At 42.6% G+C, this 16,901-nt stretch overlaps 1 protein-coding gene across 4 annotated transcripts in view; it reads left to right on the forward strand.

Annotated features, from left to right (window-relative positions):
- LOC143523178 (uncharacterized) overlaps positions 1-16,901 on the forward strand; it is a 42,697-nt gene that overhangs the window by 20,584 nt on the left and 5,212 nt on the right. Inside the window, exons 10-19 of one of the 4 annotated variants that reach the window (XM_077017449.1) lie at positions 461-526; positions 880-939; positions 1,838-1,885; positions 2,036-2,122; positions 3,866-3,972; positions 4,183-4,247; positions 4,398-4,534; positions 5,755-5,952; positions 12,143-12,352; positions 13,217-13,360. In XM_077017449.1, coding sequence (XP_076873564.1) covers positions 461-526; positions 880-939; positions 1,838-1,885; positions 2,036-2,122; positions 3,866-3,972; positions 4,183-4,247; positions 4,398-4,534; positions 5,755-5,952; positions 12,143-12,352; positions 13,217-13,360 — 1,122 coding nt within the window. The remainder of the gene's footprint in view (positions 1-460; positions 527-879; positions 940-1,837; positions 1,886-2,035; positions 2,123-3,865; positions 3,973-4,182; positions 4,248-4,397; positions 4,535-5,754; positions 5,953-12,142; positions 12,353-13,216; positions 13,361-16,901) is intronic. The other 3 variants (XM_077017451.1, XM_077017452.1, XM_077017453.1) reach the window with 3 other exon arrangements.

The following is a 16,901-nucleotide window of genomic DNA, read 5'->3' on the forward strand; positions in this document are numbered from 1 at the left end:
TGAAAACATGACGTTTTGCTAATTTGTTGAAAAGCAAAAACTAAAATTTTGCATGGAAAAATTTTCCAGATGGATTGTATATAACTTCTGAAAAATTACTACCATTATCTCACATACCCACACACACACACCAACTACAAAACAGATTTTTCTCTTTGTCAGAATACTTCAACTGTGAGTGTATTTAGCTTAAACTTACTAACATGCACAGAAGTATGGATGCAGTAAGTTTCCTTGCATATCGCTGTTATTTTATTACTTAGTTTATACCATTAGGTAATTTTTTAATATTTACCATTTTATCTGAAATGATGTTCATATTAAGTAAATTGTTAATTTAAATGAATGAAGCAGCTTTGAGGTATTTTAGTAGTGATGTTCGACGTGTTATTGTTGAGACTCAAAACAGCTGTTTTTCAGTCCCTGAAATTTATTATTAAATTTCTATTAACTATTACAGCAATATCCACGGCCACCACAACCCTAACAGCATCCACCCAGATGACCACAACCACAATCGGTATAGGTACCTTATTATTCTTGTATATTTTAATTATTGTCAAAATGTTAGTGCATGTAACATAAGTTTAGTAACATACACAGTAGTATGGAGGCAGTTCGTTTCCTCGCATATCACCATTAGTTTATTTAATAAATAAATGTAATATACTAAACTATTACTTAGTTTAGACCATTAGTTAAACACTAAATAATTGCCATTTTATCTGAGATGAGGTTCATATTAAGTAGATTGTTAATTAAAAATTTTCAAATGAATGAAACAGCTTTGAGTTATTTTAGTAGTGATGTTTGACGTGTTATTGTTGAGACCCAAACAATTTTTTCAGACCCTGAAATCTTTATCTCCAACTACTACAGCAACCTCCACTGCCACCACAATCCCAACAGCATCCACCCAGATGACCACAACCACAATTGGTATTGGTACCTTATTATTTTAGTATATTGTATTGTATATAAAATTGTGAGTAAAATTGTTAACATTGTTTGTGCAGGAAATGATTAATCAAGGCCTTACACAGGCTTACATTCACTGTAGTTCAAACTTCTAAATAAAACCAACTATTGCTCATATTCATGATTTTATACAAATGGAGTCATTTTAAACAGCTTAATGAAAGTGAAAGAAACTTAGATAACCTCATGCAGACACACCCAACCAAAAAATGAGGTGAAACAACACACAGGTGGAAAGGACAGAAGTGGAGACTCCTTATGGGGCGTCACATAACCTGTGAAGCCAGGAAAGGCCAACAATGAGCATATGGAAGGAGCAAAAACCAACAATTAAGGAACCGCAGGGTGGGCCAGGTCACTGCGGGGGACTCCCACCTTAATGCACAGTTCCGTAGGGAGAGGCTGAGAGACCCAAGGCAGGCATTGCATGGCAGGAACTGGACAAAGGACAGGAACATGGACAGAGACAGGAGGGGAAAGGCCATAGAGGGTGGAGCAGAAGGAGACGGGCTGGTGACCTGGGACTGGATGGTGGACAGGACAATGGTTTAGAATGGGGGACTTGACAGGATACTGGGAGACAGGAACAGTGATGGTTTCTGTGGACATCATGAATAGTGTATTGGGACGTAAGTACTAAATATGTCCCATTGCTCCTGCAGGAGGTACAGCAAAAATGCATTTAAACAAGTCAGTATTTCGATCTTGCCTGCATAACGGGTCATATGAAATCAAACAGTGAAAACCAAATGCAACGTTTAACTTGTTCAATTTGTTTGACAGCATATTCTCATTTTAGAATATTACATTTTTTTTTTATTTGTTTAAGTCAACCATTGAAATTACTCTTCTTACACAGCACCAACCACTGCCACTACATCCTCAGCCACACAGACAACCACAACAGGCATGGTTACAAAACCTTTTTATCTAAGTGAAAGTTAACCAAAGCACATCATTTTGTGCAGCTGCTTTGTCATTGACAAAGTAGGCACTGGAAATGCTGTACAAAGACACGTTTAACACTGGCATTCTTTTATCTGCTTTTTTCTGCTAGGTTTAGTCATTAGAACAAGCTCTCAAGCCACTACAACCACAACTACAACCACAACATCTACTACAACATCCACAAAGAGCACAGCAAGTATGGCTACAGATGAGCTGATTAATAATCTTGCTCCACCATACCTATCTGACCACTCACCCTAAACCCCCAATCCGACTTTCATGACCGTGCCTATTCTAGATGTGCACCATGACTCTGGAATTACCTTACCCCCTTTGTTCCACACTCTGTAACATTCTCTACATTCTAATACAATTGAATAATAATAAAATGTATTGCCAATTTGGGCAACACGGTGGCTTGGTGGTTAGCACGTTTGCCTCTCAGGTCTTGGGTTCAAGTCCCTATCTGAGTGGTGTTTCCATGTTTTCCCCGTGTCTGTTTCCTCCGGGGTCACTGGTTTCCTCCCACAGTCTAAAAACATGGAGGTTAGGTAAATTGGCATTCTGATTCCCTGCGTGTGTCACTGTTGGCTGTGGCTTCCGGTAGAGAGTACGCTGTGCGCAATTGGCTGCTGCTTCTTGCCGGTGTGTGATTGGTCGCGTAAGACTTGTACCTGTGTTAAAATTGTAAAGCCACCTTGGGTATCTTGAAAGGTGCTATATAAATTGAACATTCATTCAATTATCTTCCTTATTCTTAATCTCCTTTCCCCTAGTTCCTTGCTTCCTTACATTTTGTTGTAACAAATTATTATATATATTCTGTATTGCTTGTCAATTGATGTTGTGTTCTGTTTATTGTAAGAACCTTTGGGTGCTCATGATCATGTGGGCCGAAGGAGCCCACCCCAACAAACCCCAACAACCCAACAAAATCCCACATACTAATTAAACCCCAAAATAAAATATTTTGCAGGCCTGAGTCATGACTCAGGAATGTGAGTACAAAAACTCATTGTCCGGAACTAGCTCATCGCCTGCTAGGCTAATACATCGGCATGTTACTTTGCTAAGTAAAAAGAAATTAAAGCTTTGCTTAGAAACTGCTCAGAACATGTTCATAAACCAATCTCAGACACTAAGGACAGTTATGCAAAGTATTTCGGTTTCAAAATATGCACTCACCACTGCACGTTAGTAATTCCGAATATTGAACCGGAAACCAATTAAGCATATTGTATCTGTAGACCATCTAGTGTGGTCAGCCAGGTTCATGCATGGTGCTTACCTGGGGAAGATTGGAATCTGAATACATTATGAGAATAAGGCAAGCTGGTGGAGGTAGCGTGATGCTCTGGGGAAAGTTTTGCTTTGCATACTTTGCATCATGGCCTTCACATGGATGTTACTTTATTTAGGTTAGTGGTATATGGCATTGTTTTGGGCAGAGGAAATGTGAGGAACAAGACAAACAAGTTGATGTTGACTTGGCCTCTAAATAACCCAGATCTCAATTCGGCCACACATCTGTGGATCATGTTGGAAAAGCAGGTCCCCATCTGGCAACTTATAGGACTTTAAAGTATCTGCTGCAGTCTTGGTGCTCATACCATAGCACAACACCATCAGATCTATTATTGAGTCCATGTTTTGACGGGTAAGAATTGTTTTGGTAGCACAAGGTGGACCTAAACAATATTAGCTAGGTGGTTTAAAGGCTGATATGTACCCTAGGATGGACTGATGCCCAGTCCAGGATTGGTTCCCCACATGTTCCCTGAGTTGACAAGATATGCTACAGCCCTTCTGCAACCAAATAATATGAACTGAATAGATTAATTAATAGTCCCAATCACTGCCATTTTTAAAACTAGTGTGGTAATGATTCTCTTCTCCTTTGCATTAATGAATGCTGTATGTCTATTTTGCTTTTTTACAGGCCCTTACATAATTTCTTTGTCCTTAACAATAAATGAACAATTTGACACTTCCTACTACCCAGATGGTACAAATTACGCATCTAAGAAAACAATCCTTGAAGATTCAGTAAGTGTTGCATTTGTTAATCTGCTGGCTGCTTCATATGTTGGAAGCTTTCAGCTGTAGTCCAGATTATTGTTTTTGTTGTTATTATTGTTTAATTGTAAACATTTCCTGCAGACCTTTGTGGACCTCATGACTGTAGCTGTGGTTGTTCACATACTTCTATTTCTATGTCATCTAGGGGGGGTTCATATATTAATCGTTTTCTTCCAGATTAATTCAATTTACAAGAGTTTAACTTCCTATGTGCCCAATTCTGTGATGGTGACCCGGTTCAGGTATTGCAATTTACTGTCATTATACCTACTTTAAACATATTTTAAATGTCCATCTTGCATCTTGTTATAACATACAAAAATAATAATAAATGAAAAATTGTTTCATTGAATGAAAATAAAGCACTGAATTATGTTCTGTGTTTTCAACAGGTCTGGCAGTGTGATTGTAGACTACAATATTGCAGCAACAAATGCTAATCCTAATTTAGAATTACCAAACAACCAACTTGTTACCAGTCTCAGTGAGAAAGGAATTCCAATAACTGCAAATGGATTTACTAAAAGGGGTTGGGCCATATTTTAAGCTTGATTTGAAAGTAGTTTAGATATATAAAAATACAGATTTTTGCTATTATTACAAAATGAGTTTATTAATGAAATTAAGCATATTTATTTTCAGGAAAAATTTGATTATAAGGATTATGCTAATATCATGAACAGTCTCTGATAACACTAGCAAAGTGTCCTCCAGATTTGCTGACACCCTTTGTAAACATGGGATAATGTCTTTATTTATCAGCTTCAGTTCACAGTGTACCGCAAATATATCTGAGCAGATATTGCAAAATATTTTTAATGAACAAGTCCTGTTTCTGTACTATACAACAATTCAAGATTTTATGGTCTCTTCAAATCACCCCACAGGTTTTCACTGGCGTTTAAGGCAGGGTACTGAGGGCGCCACTGCAAAACCTTGATTATGCAGTCATATAAAAGCATACGTTGTGCTAATGTTAATTAATGTTTTGGGCATAAACATGTTTTGGATCACTACTGAAAAATCCAACTATGATCCACTGTTATCCTCATAGCAGAAGCAGGTATAATTTTAACCTAAAATCTTTGATTGTCATGAAGTTGTCTGAAACATATACAAATCAGACATTTTCAGATAAAAGTTGATGTCTGTTTAAATAGACAAACCACATAAGCCCCAAGTGATCAGGAGAGGAGCCACAGGTGAGACCGATGAACACGCTCAGACACAACCACACCTATGGAGATACATAGACGTAGACGACTAGACGTAGACAACATGAACACATGCCCAAAGGGGAGGGGTCCGGTGCTGTAGCGTGACACATATCTATGAATGATTATATCATGAATTATCATAATTAGGCAAGATAGAACTTAACAGTTAACTTCACAAAAGAAACAACAGTCCGTTTAATCAAATACTCAAACAAACATTAAACATTACAATAAATAAATTACTATTTACTTATTTCCATTATGGCTGTAACACAGGGTCATCTCACTTCTTTATTATTGCCCTAATAATGAACATTTTGGTATTATATTGTTTATGTATATAACTGACAAAGGGGTTGACCTCCAAATTTTTACATGTAAAAATTAAGCTGATAAAAATAAGAACATTTTGTGTATTTTGCTCATTTTTACCAAGGGTGTCAGTAATACTGTTTTCTAATGTAACAATGAACTATATGCCATACAATGCCAAAACCAGGTATTCTAAAATGTGAATTGTTCTTATTTTCAGTTCCAACAGGTATATATGTAAACAGTAGCACAGTATATCCTCAGCAAAATGTAAAATTATGGTGTAATATTTCATCAATAAATGCTGGGAGCATCACTTGGTACAAGGATACCAAAGATGTGAACAACAACAACAAATATTTCATTAATGCGACTGAATTTACACTCACTGTGATAAATGTAACTTCTGCTGACAGTGGTAAGTCATTATTTTTTTATGTAGCTCTAACAATTACCACTATGACATGTACATGTGTACTAATTAGAGGTGTCAATTCCAGGTTCAGAGATTAAAAGTCCTCACCAGGATTTTGCTCAGGCTTCCTGGATTGTGTTGATTCCACTAATTTAACCTGGATTGCTAATTAGAAAATATAGCAAGCTTGAGCAAAATCCTGGTGAGGACTTTTAATCTCTGAACCTGGAATTGACACCACTAGTACTAATTAACCATTAGCATAACCACTGACATGCTGGCATCTAACTGTTTATTGCAAGTATTTCAATGAATGCATTATCATGTATCATAATTAAGTTCAGTTTGTTTTATTACATTTTAATCACATTTTAAACACATTTTATTTACGAGTTTATTTATCTCTGATCTACATCTATGATTCAATGAGGTACTAGTTCGCCAACCACTGGTGATGGATCAATAGCGATATAATACTTAATTTGTGTCCATTTTACACCCCCCCTTCAACAATTTACACACGCTACCCCCCTCCCTCCCGTCAACAATTTACACCCCCCCCCCCCCCCCCCCCAAAAGATCAAATCTCACTCCAAGTGATCTTGAAAAGTTGGCAACCCTGCATTTAGCAGATGCTCTTATCCAGGGTGATTTACAAATGCTTATCTATTCACAGAATTCATTCTAGATAATAGCACAGATAGGCCAGAATTCAAGATACCCTTGAACCAGACTACTACTAAACTACAGGAATCAATGTCATTACCAATTTTTATTAAAACAGGCTCAGTTAAACAGTAGTTACACCTTTACCAAGAAGTGCAAATAACCATAGACAGATAGACATACAATTTAAGAACAACAACAAATGCTATCTGCTGCGTTAGTTCTCATTTAAGCATGGAGTTTTGAGTCGAGCCATGCTTGAGTTACAGAGTGCTTGCAGTACGGGTTGGGCTTTGACCATGGACATCATGTAGGGAGGGGCTAGTCTATTTTAGGTTTTGTAGGCAAGCATCAAAGTTTTATATCTGATGCGTGCCGCTACTGGAAGCCAGTGAAGAGAGCATAGCAGAGGAGTCACATGGTGCACAGAGGAGTGAGAACTTGGTGCAGCATTCTGAATCAGTTGTAGAGGTCTGATAACCCATGGAGTAAGTAGGGAATTGCAGCAGTCCAGCTCTGAGATGACTAGAGACTGAACAAACATGACAGGAAGGGTTGTATTCTCCATATGTTGCAGAGGAGGAATCTGCAGGATCTGGTCAGCCTTGAAACATGTTGAGAAGGACAACTGGTTGTCCAACATTACACCCAGGCTTTGAGCAGTTTCTGATGGTGTTAACAGGGTGCTCTCAAAGGAAACGGTGAGGTCATGGGTTTGGGGTTCCTGGAATGTACAGAAGCTCGGTTTTGCTAGGGTTGAGCTTCAAGTGGTGAGCAGTCATCCATGAAGCAATATCTGCCAAGCATGCCGAGATACACCCAGAAATGTGGTAAAAGGGTGTCAGAATGTGGGAAAGGAGGAATTAGGTAGTGTCATCAGGATAGCAATGGTAGGAGAAATTATGAGGCAAAGTAATGTCACCAACGGAACGAGTAAATAAAGAGAAGAGAAGAGGGCCTAGTACTGAGCCTTGGGGTACTCCAGTGGACAGTTTACATGGATTGGATGTAGCTCCCCTCCTTACCTGATAGGAACAGTCTTCTAGATATGACAGGAACCATTTCCAAGCACAGCCAGTCACACCAAGGCTAGAAAGAACAGAGAGGAGGATGTTGTGGTTGACCATGTCAAAGGCTGCAGAAAGATCCAGAAGAATTAAAACTGATGATAGCTTGTTAGCTTTGGCAGCATGGAGGGTCACTGCTTTGAGGGCTGTTTCTGTTGAGTGTACCAGTTTGAAGACACACTGGTCATGGAGTTAGTTCTGGGTGCGGAAGAGAGATAATTGGTCATAGAACGCTCGTTCCAGAGTTTTTGGTACCACCCTTGCTGTCTTGAACACGGTAGATACATGACCCAAAACTAAGGAGTTGTTGATGATTGCTGAAATAAATGGAAGAAGATCTCTTAACATTTTCTGGAAAAGAGTGAACGGAATTGAATCCAGCAGGCACGTAGGATTGCTGGAAATCAAAAGTTGATGTATCTTGTCTGAAGAGAGAGGGGAAAAGTAGCCAGGGAATTGGGTGTTGGCTTAGAGATGGGAGGTTGGGAACAAGGGAAAAGGACTGATGGACTGCTGCAATGGGCGGGACCCTGGACCGACCCGGCCGTTAACACAAAACCACGCCCCAGTCGGTCGCAGGGCCCTCGCGCCCTAACCGGCCTTCACCCGGTGAGCCCCACAGGTGTGAGGACGAGGGGCTACGGCTCCTCTCTCGTCCCTCGTGTATGTGTGTGTGTGCAGGCTACCTCTCCAAGGTGTGGCTACTTCACCTCCTGGACCTACCTCCTCCCAGAGCTGACCCCTGCCTTCTGCTAGGGGTCACCCCAGCCTCCTGGGGAGCCAACCCCTCCCGGGGCCTCTTATCGCAAGGTGGACTCCTCCACCCAACCCAGGAGCGCCAGAGACCGAGGCCCAGAGCACCCCCGACGCGGGCTAGGGAGCAGCCCCAAGGGCCTCCTGGTCACCCCGGGCAGGAGGGAGGATCTCCCTCCTCAGCAGGAGCTTTTCAGACCGGAGCCCCATGGTCCCCTAACATCCGGGAGCCCCAGCCCTCTAGGGAGGGGCTCTTCATAACCGGGCTCCGGTCACCCCACAACACAAGGGGGCTCCTGCCAGGTGGAGATCCCCACAAGGTCCAGGAACACTGACAAGGAGACGTACCTGCACAGAAAACACAACCTCACACACACACACACACACACACACATACAAACACAAAACACAAACGCGCCTCACCGACGCCCTCCGTGCCATACCCCGTGGCACGGGACCACAACCGGTCCCCCCCCAAACACACATTTAAGGGGAGGAGCATGTGTGGAATTACATTTAACAATTGACAACACGCTAGGACAAAACATACACGCTAATACTAGACAAGCAAACAAAAAAACGGCGTACACACAAACAAAAAGTGACGCGCCGCTCACGTTCGCAGTCGCTCCCCACATGAAACACAAGACAACACGGGGAGCGAGGCGACGGTGAGGAGCGGCACCAGCGTCACACACAGAACATGTAACATATAACACAATGAGCGCGCATACCGATCGACATGTCCGTTCACGCATACACACATTTACAACAACACGAAGAGTTATCGCCAGGAAGACAATCCTGGTCTTCGCCGTGCCACGGACACAACACGAAAACATGGCGGAACTCTTCACACCAACTGACAACAGACTCGAAGAGCTTTCCCAGGGCAGACTGCCCTGGTCCTCGCCATGCTACCCACACACACAAAACACAAAAGCACGGCGGAGCTCTTCAAACAAAACACTACGCAGACAAACACTTACCACGAGACATGACCACAAATGAAGGAGAAAGAAAAAGAGACTGGCGGTTTCCGAAAGGTGGCTGGTCATTCTGTGACGGGCAGGGGTGAGCAACTAAAAGGAAGCGATTACACCAAGTCTCAGGGAAAAAGGATGGTTTAATAGAAAGTGTGCAAACCAAAACCTGTGCAAAAGATCCAAATTAAGGATATAATGACCAGCGGTCAACTGTTACAAAGACAAGACATATATAGGCAAACAAACGACCCTCAGGTGAGACGGATCACGGGCTCCGCCCACCTGAGGGACGCACATGACGTCACAAAACAACAACAACAACAGCCGCTGTGGACGGAGGTGGCCGGTAGGGGGCCGCCTCACAGTGACAATACAGGAAATCATAAAAAGGAAGACTGATGTGGCAATAGGGCAAGTAATTTTGCTCAAGACATTTTATGTTTGCTTTGAAGCCAACAATGCAGAGCACCAGCACAGTGGGCTGTAAACACAGTTGCTCCTTGTTCAGATGAGATTCCTGGCAATGCACATAGGGCCTATTCTGATCTTCAACCTGCTCCTTATACTAAAGTGTTCACCTGCTCTGTGTGTGTGTGAGTGTGGGTGTTGCTGGCCCACTTCCATTGTGTTGTGACTGTACTTGGAGAAATTCCCAGCACGTTTCCAAAATGTAGTGTTGTACACGTTGTCATTTTGATTAATTTGATTTGTGTACATGCAGCGCGTTTTTTTTTTTTTTTTTTTTTTTGCAGTGTGATGGGTTTTCTTGGCCACCATTGACAAGGGGAGGACTGTAGTAAACTATCCTGGAGAATCTTATGCAGCTAATGTCCATACATATGTAATTACATAAACATTAAATGAGTTACAGTGTCATTATAAGCACCTGCGATCTTTCAGTGCATCAGATGTATCCCAATTTCACAGATTATACCTGTTATTTTTCCTGCCCACTCAAGCATGACTCTGCAAAGTATTGCCACTTCTTTACGAGTGACTACTGAGCATTTTCCTAGTGAAACTTCCTGTTGTAACGACTTAACTATTACATTAAAACTATTACATTAACACATCGCAGTTCGACAGAAACAGAGGAAACAAGTAATAATAATAATGCATGACCATGTTATCAAACACTCGAACATCAATCACATTTAGACAAAAACTAAGGAAATGTTAAGAATTATCTTAATACATGACCATGTTATCAAACACAAGACATCAGATACTCAAATTAAACAGACCAGAGAAGACGATCAGAACTATACCATAGACTACATTAGATACTCAAATCAAACAGACCAGAAAGGGGGGCTTACAAAAACACAAACTCTTAACGACAAAACCCCTAATGCAATAACTAAGAAAGAAACCCTGCAGATATGAACAAAACAAAAACCCACAAGCACTGAATGAAAGGATGAGTTTAAATTTTCAGACCCTCCAGAAAGTCACGATGTTGCGATTTGCAACTTCAACGCAACTTCAAGCAACCCCGCGAATTCAGGGCGGTGTTGCAACTTCAGCCAATCACCGCAACTTTCCCGCAAATTTGATCAATCACTGATGTCGTCTTGATGTGACGTCGACAAACTCCCGCCTTACTTCTGTATATACGTTCAAGAGGAGCAGACTGAAAGCAGCATGAGCGACGAAAATAACGGCAAAAAGATCGGGAAAAGCAGTATCCCAGTACACTACATGAAAGCGGGGATAAACTGTCCAGATCCGACCCGCGAATTGATTATCTATGGCCCCCTGGATGATATTTAATTACTATTAGAACCGGCCCGCAGGCCACAGCCGCCCGATGGTGTTTTGCACGCACAAACACTACATTCCCCACAATGCAACGGTAGCCCGCGAAGTCACTGCAGCGCACGCAAGCGACGAGGGTCTGAGATAAAGTTTATAAGTTTAAACTTTAAACTGAGATAAAGTTTAAAGTCAGAGATAAAGTTTATTTATCTCTGATCCATATCTATGAGTTACTAGTTCGCTCTGGCGCCAACCACTGGCGATCGATCTCGATATAATACTTAATTTGTGTCCATTTTACAGGCCGCCCGGTAACAAGTTACGTTCGCTAACCCCGCCACCCCCTCCAGGTTCAAATCTCACTTCAAGCGATCTTGAAAAGTTGCCAACCCTGAATAAATAGGTAAATAGATCATTAAAATGGACTACTAAATAGAGGAAACCATACAACATTTACTCCCTATTGTAATGTACTCACAAAAAAGCAAAAACACACCGCAACTTCCATCGCAATTTTTTTGAAAAACACCCGCAACATCAAACATTTTAGCCCGCAACAATCACAAAAAAGGCCCGCGAAATCCTGGTGGGACTACACACAATGAAGGACAGAAACCAGACACCGGTGAAGTAAACGACTAAAACCAAGGGGCAGAACAGGGGCATAGAAATGAACACAAAACAAAGCACAAGGGAAGACAGAAAACACGGAAAAGAATGCAACCAGATTGATCGACAGAGGAGGTGGAGTCACACGTGACACCCGTTTGTCTTTCTGGTTTTGAATTTGATTTGTTTTTGCCTTTACTGCCTCAGTCTTGGCTTCTGGTACCTCTGTTTTTTGGATAGCTTTCTCTCTTGCCTAGCCCTATATAGGACAGACATTTTGGAATTTTTTTTGGAAATATTTTTATATGGTTTAATCAATTAGCATTTTTATTAATCTTTTCTTTACTTTCACAGGTGTCTACTCATGCAAGATTGTGGCTCCAATCCCTTATGTAGCTTTGACAACAATTACAGTTTATCCAAATGCCAATCTACAAACAAGCAGTAACAAAACTGTGGGATGCACAGATGCTAGTGATACTACACTCATACTGATGTGTTGTGCCAACCACAACTATAACATTACAATGGATGTCAGAGCTTGTTCAGCTTGTACCAATCCAGGTCAGACCATGAGGCCCCCCACCCCCACACACATATATTTGACTCACAAATGATAGACTACAGGCCTTATTCCAGGTCTACAGGTCCAATCTAAATAAATATATAAATAGGCTGATCATTATGTGGTAAAAAAAATTATATTGTCCACTTCGAATAATCTGGTGGAGCAACTACAGCCACTAAAACTTTCACTTTTAAATTCACGGTTGGACTCTCAGGGAGCACACACACACTGATGAATACGCGAATCACTGAGCTTCTGCCAAACACCGCAAAGCCAATTCTCCTAATCTTTCCAGGCCAGTACTTAGTAATGTTTGAAAGTAGACAGACTGATGGTACACTGTTGAACTTTAAAAACAGAGTGAGTGCAGCATCAATGTGTTCACTGGGTCCACATTACTCAGCCCAAGCAGTCAGCATTATTATATGTCTGCAGAATGCTTCTGTAAAAAGCAGCACATATTTTCAATGATTTGAATCAAATTACATATAGAGGCTAAAGACCAAGTAATGTTTTTTCCACTAGTTCACAAAGTCTTTAAAACTCTTTAAAACCATTTAAACTGTTGTCTGGGTGGGATGACCCCACCCCATCATTCACAAGCCAGTATCGGATGTCTGTGTTTGTGCTTGCTGATGATGGCACTTATTACTATCCCTCAAGTGTGCTGTGCTGCACTCAGTGACAGCACAGACAGCACTTTGAAAAGATGCTTGGCACCATTATTGCTTATGACAGAGTGAGATTAGCTAGTCTGTGGGTCTGAATTGCCATAATGAGTAAATTGAGTGAAAAAGTAAACTACTCTTAAAAAAAGTTATAACTCTTTAATCAGACTTTTCTTTGTTTCTGTTGCACAGGAGTATCGTCAGACTGCAAGACATACCAATATATGAAGAAAAAGGGCTGCCTCGACAATACTAAAGTACAATGGGTCACATGTCAAGCCACTGGAAATGAATATAATGAATATAAGACAATTAAGATAAATGCAAGTAATGAAGGTGAGTCAAATTTTTTTTCAACACTGACAAAAGGAAAAAAAATCACATCAATAGATGAAGATTTTGAAACATATGACACTGTTTCCCATCACTGTTTGGAATTATAGCACATCCTTGACAAAAACTTTAGCATGGAGAAACAAAACCCATGATAAAACTCTTGATCTAAAGAACTAAGAATTAACAATATTCATGGGTAGTAACACTGGGCAAGGGAAAGCATGAGAAACATAGGACTAACGTTAACTGAGATATAAACATAACAGGAGTATCTCAATAAGTGGAAGCACAAACACCAATCCATGAACAGCAATCGTTGAATGATCGAATGACGAATACAGAATAAACTGACCCTCAACCATGTACTGGAAACAATGGATATACCATAAACAACTCAAACTAATAAGACAGACTAAACCATGAACAGCTGCATCCAATAACAAAAGGCGGAAACCAATGCAACAAGGAATGGCAAACAGAACTTACAACAAAAGCATGTGAAATACAAAAACAGTGACTTAACAGACAGATGGGGGTGGAGCTAGGCATAACATAAAACACGTAGACAAGACTAACAGGTTGGGGCGGTGTTAATTGGTAATTCAGCAGTCTAATGTTTTGGGCATAACAGCTGTTTCTACATCTGTGAGTCATGAGTTGGAAAATTTTCGGGATTGAATCAGCCATAACAGAGTATACCCTAGGTGTTGGTTGTCCTTTGTCATTTTCCAGACTTTGCTCAGGCATTGTTTCTTCTAAGTGTAAAGTGGAAAATTCTTGCCATTGTGGATTTCAGCTATCCGCTTAACTGTCTGTAGGTCAGGATTTTCTCAGTCTGTGTCTCCCCTATGTGTTGTCTGCCCAGCATGTCTCAGCCATGAGCTTTTGTTGTGTTCCCTTGTTCCTCCTGTCTCCTGCCCCTCACCTGGCACTTGCCCTTATTAATCCCATTCAGACATTCCCTAGTGCCCTTCAGTGTTTGTACACTGTCCTTGTCGATCATTGTTTCGTCCCCTCCATGTTTCCAGGTTGTTTTTTGTTTCCTATGTCCTCGCCCCTTGCCTACCGTAGGTTTATTCTAGTCTTCGTTTCTATCTTTATTATCAGTCCTCTCTATCTCCTAGTATTACTATTCGTTCTAGCGTTGCAGTTGATTGTTGGCATTAGGTATGTGTTTGCCTCGGGGTTAGTTTATTGCTGTCGTGAGTTTGGTTTCTTTTCTAGTGTATTTAGTGGTTCACTGCTTTGTTGTGTTTTGCTGTTTTCCGTGTTCGTGTCTTCCTTGTTCCCCAGTTTATTAGTTCTTAATGTTTATGATCCTCTGCCCGGGTGTATTGTGTCATTACCATTACCATTAGTACATGTTTGTTTTTTTTTTGTCGTCAGTGACGGGCAAGGGTGCAAACGAAAAAAGGTAGCAATCACGCCAAGTCTCAGGGAAAACAGAGGGTTTAATGCAGGGGTCGGCAACCTATGGCACGCGTGCCAGTGTTGGCACGTGGAGGCATAATCACTGGCACGTGACACGCTGGACCAGCATCAGCAAAAAAAATTTATATAAAAAATCTCAGACAGAGAGCACGATCCTCCAATCGAAATCGGTCCTCAAAGCTCTGCTCGGCGGAGGCGTATATACTTGGCAATCAATTGCGATATAATACTTAATTTGTGTCCATTTACATCTCCCCTCCGCTAACAATTTAAACTCGCTGCCCACCCCCTCTCCCCCCGGTCAACAATTTAAACTCGCCGCCACACCCCCCCCCCCCCCCCCCCCCCCCCCCCGGCTGTTCATTCGCGCAGTGTCCTGTGCTCGTCGTCTGAGTCTGCACATTTTTCATGTACATGTGTGTTTCTACGTGCGCATACTGCGCTATTTGTAATTATATTAAAAGTGACATCTGTTGCCAAAGAAGGATTCCGTGTCTCATCCTTCGCCCTGCCCGCGCGTCACAATATATAGACAAACAAACGACCCTCAGGTGAGGAGGGTCACTCATAGGCCCCGCACACCTGAGGGACGAACACAAGGCAACAACAACAAAACAACTGCTGCTGTATACGGATGTGACAAGTAGGGGGCCCGCCATACCGTGACAGTCCTCCCCACCAAGCCGCACTCCCCTCCACTGGCTGTGCGGCACACAGCGGCAGCACACAAAACAAAGGGGCGGGAGGGCGGGGACAAAACTGACCTGCTCCCTGCGGTCCTGGAGCTGTTATACAAACACACACAGATTAGCTCCCCTTCACTTGGCTGGGACAAGGCAGGGACCCGTTCCTTGCAGTCCTGGAGCTGTAACACAGAAAAAATATACATAGATTAGCTCCCCCTCATTGGACAGGGCCGCGGACCGACTGGGCCATCAACAAGTTGACAACCACGCCCCAGTCAGTCACAGGGCCATCGGACCCTAGCGGGCATCGGACCGCTGAGCACCCCATGGTGTGCGGACGGAGAGCGACAGCTCCCCACTTGTCTGTGGTAACTGTGTGCGCAGGTTGCCTCCCTGAGCGCAGTCACACCACCCATTAACCGCTCCCGGCTACCTTACCTCTCGGAGCTGACGCCTGCCTTCCGCTAGGGGTCACCCCAGGCTCCTGGGGAGTCAACCCTTACTGGGGACGCTCAGCGCAAGGTGGACTCCTCCACCCAACCCAGGAGCGCCAGAGACTAGGGCCCTAGGCACCCCATTAGGCCTGGGAAATCTGCCACAGGAACACCCACAGGAGATCCCACGCTGACCGGGAGAGTCGCCTCTCGCCTCCAGGAACCTGCACACAACAGCACTACACGACCATGACATGAAACAAAACACATAGGCACCGAGGTGTGGGGACGGGGAGCAATGGCTCACCACACGTCCAACCACACCCACACAACATGTAAAACATACGCGCATAACCCTGACCATTATAACCCCAGTACATAGGGGGGAGAGGACTCTTTCTCAGCAGGAGGTGACACCCTACTACATAACGCCCGAGGCATCCCTTGCCTAATTAATAGGGCTCAGGGGCACCTACCGGCTCAGGAATCCCTCCAATTGGTCAGGGCCTCCTACCATAGCTACACCCCGGATGTGGCTTGGGACCCCATAGCCAATTACACACAACAAATTCACACAGCATGCTAGGACAAAATGAACACGAAAAGACAAAATACAAAAGAAAAACAGACAGGACCCACATGCACGCTCTGCAAACAGGGATGCGCCTCTCCAGCTCGCAGTTACTCACCACCGTCAACACGGAACACATGGAGAGCTAGGCGACAAAGACGAGAGGCCCTTGCGTCTCACACTCACATCATTCTAACGTCCACATGTCTATACATAACACATAACAGAAAAACGCATGTTCCTTAGAAGAGGAGCATTACGGAGGTCACGGGCTCTGGTCATCGCCGTGTTACATAATGTAGATAAGACAAACAAACATTTAAACATGGTGGGACAAGCGGAGACCGACCCAGCTCACTCTCTCATGAGACACACAACATATATATATATAACACGCAGACAAACATCACGAGACATGA

This window comes from Brachyhypopomus gauderio, chromosome 9 (assembly GCF_052324685.1).
Source record: "Brachyhypopomus gauderio isolate BG-103 chromosome 9, BGAUD_0.2, whole genome shotgun sequence".
In the NCBI taxonomy this organism is placed as follows: Eukaryota; Metazoa; Chordata; class Actinopteri; order Gymnotiformes; family Hypopomidae; genus Brachyhypopomus; species Brachyhypopomus gauderio.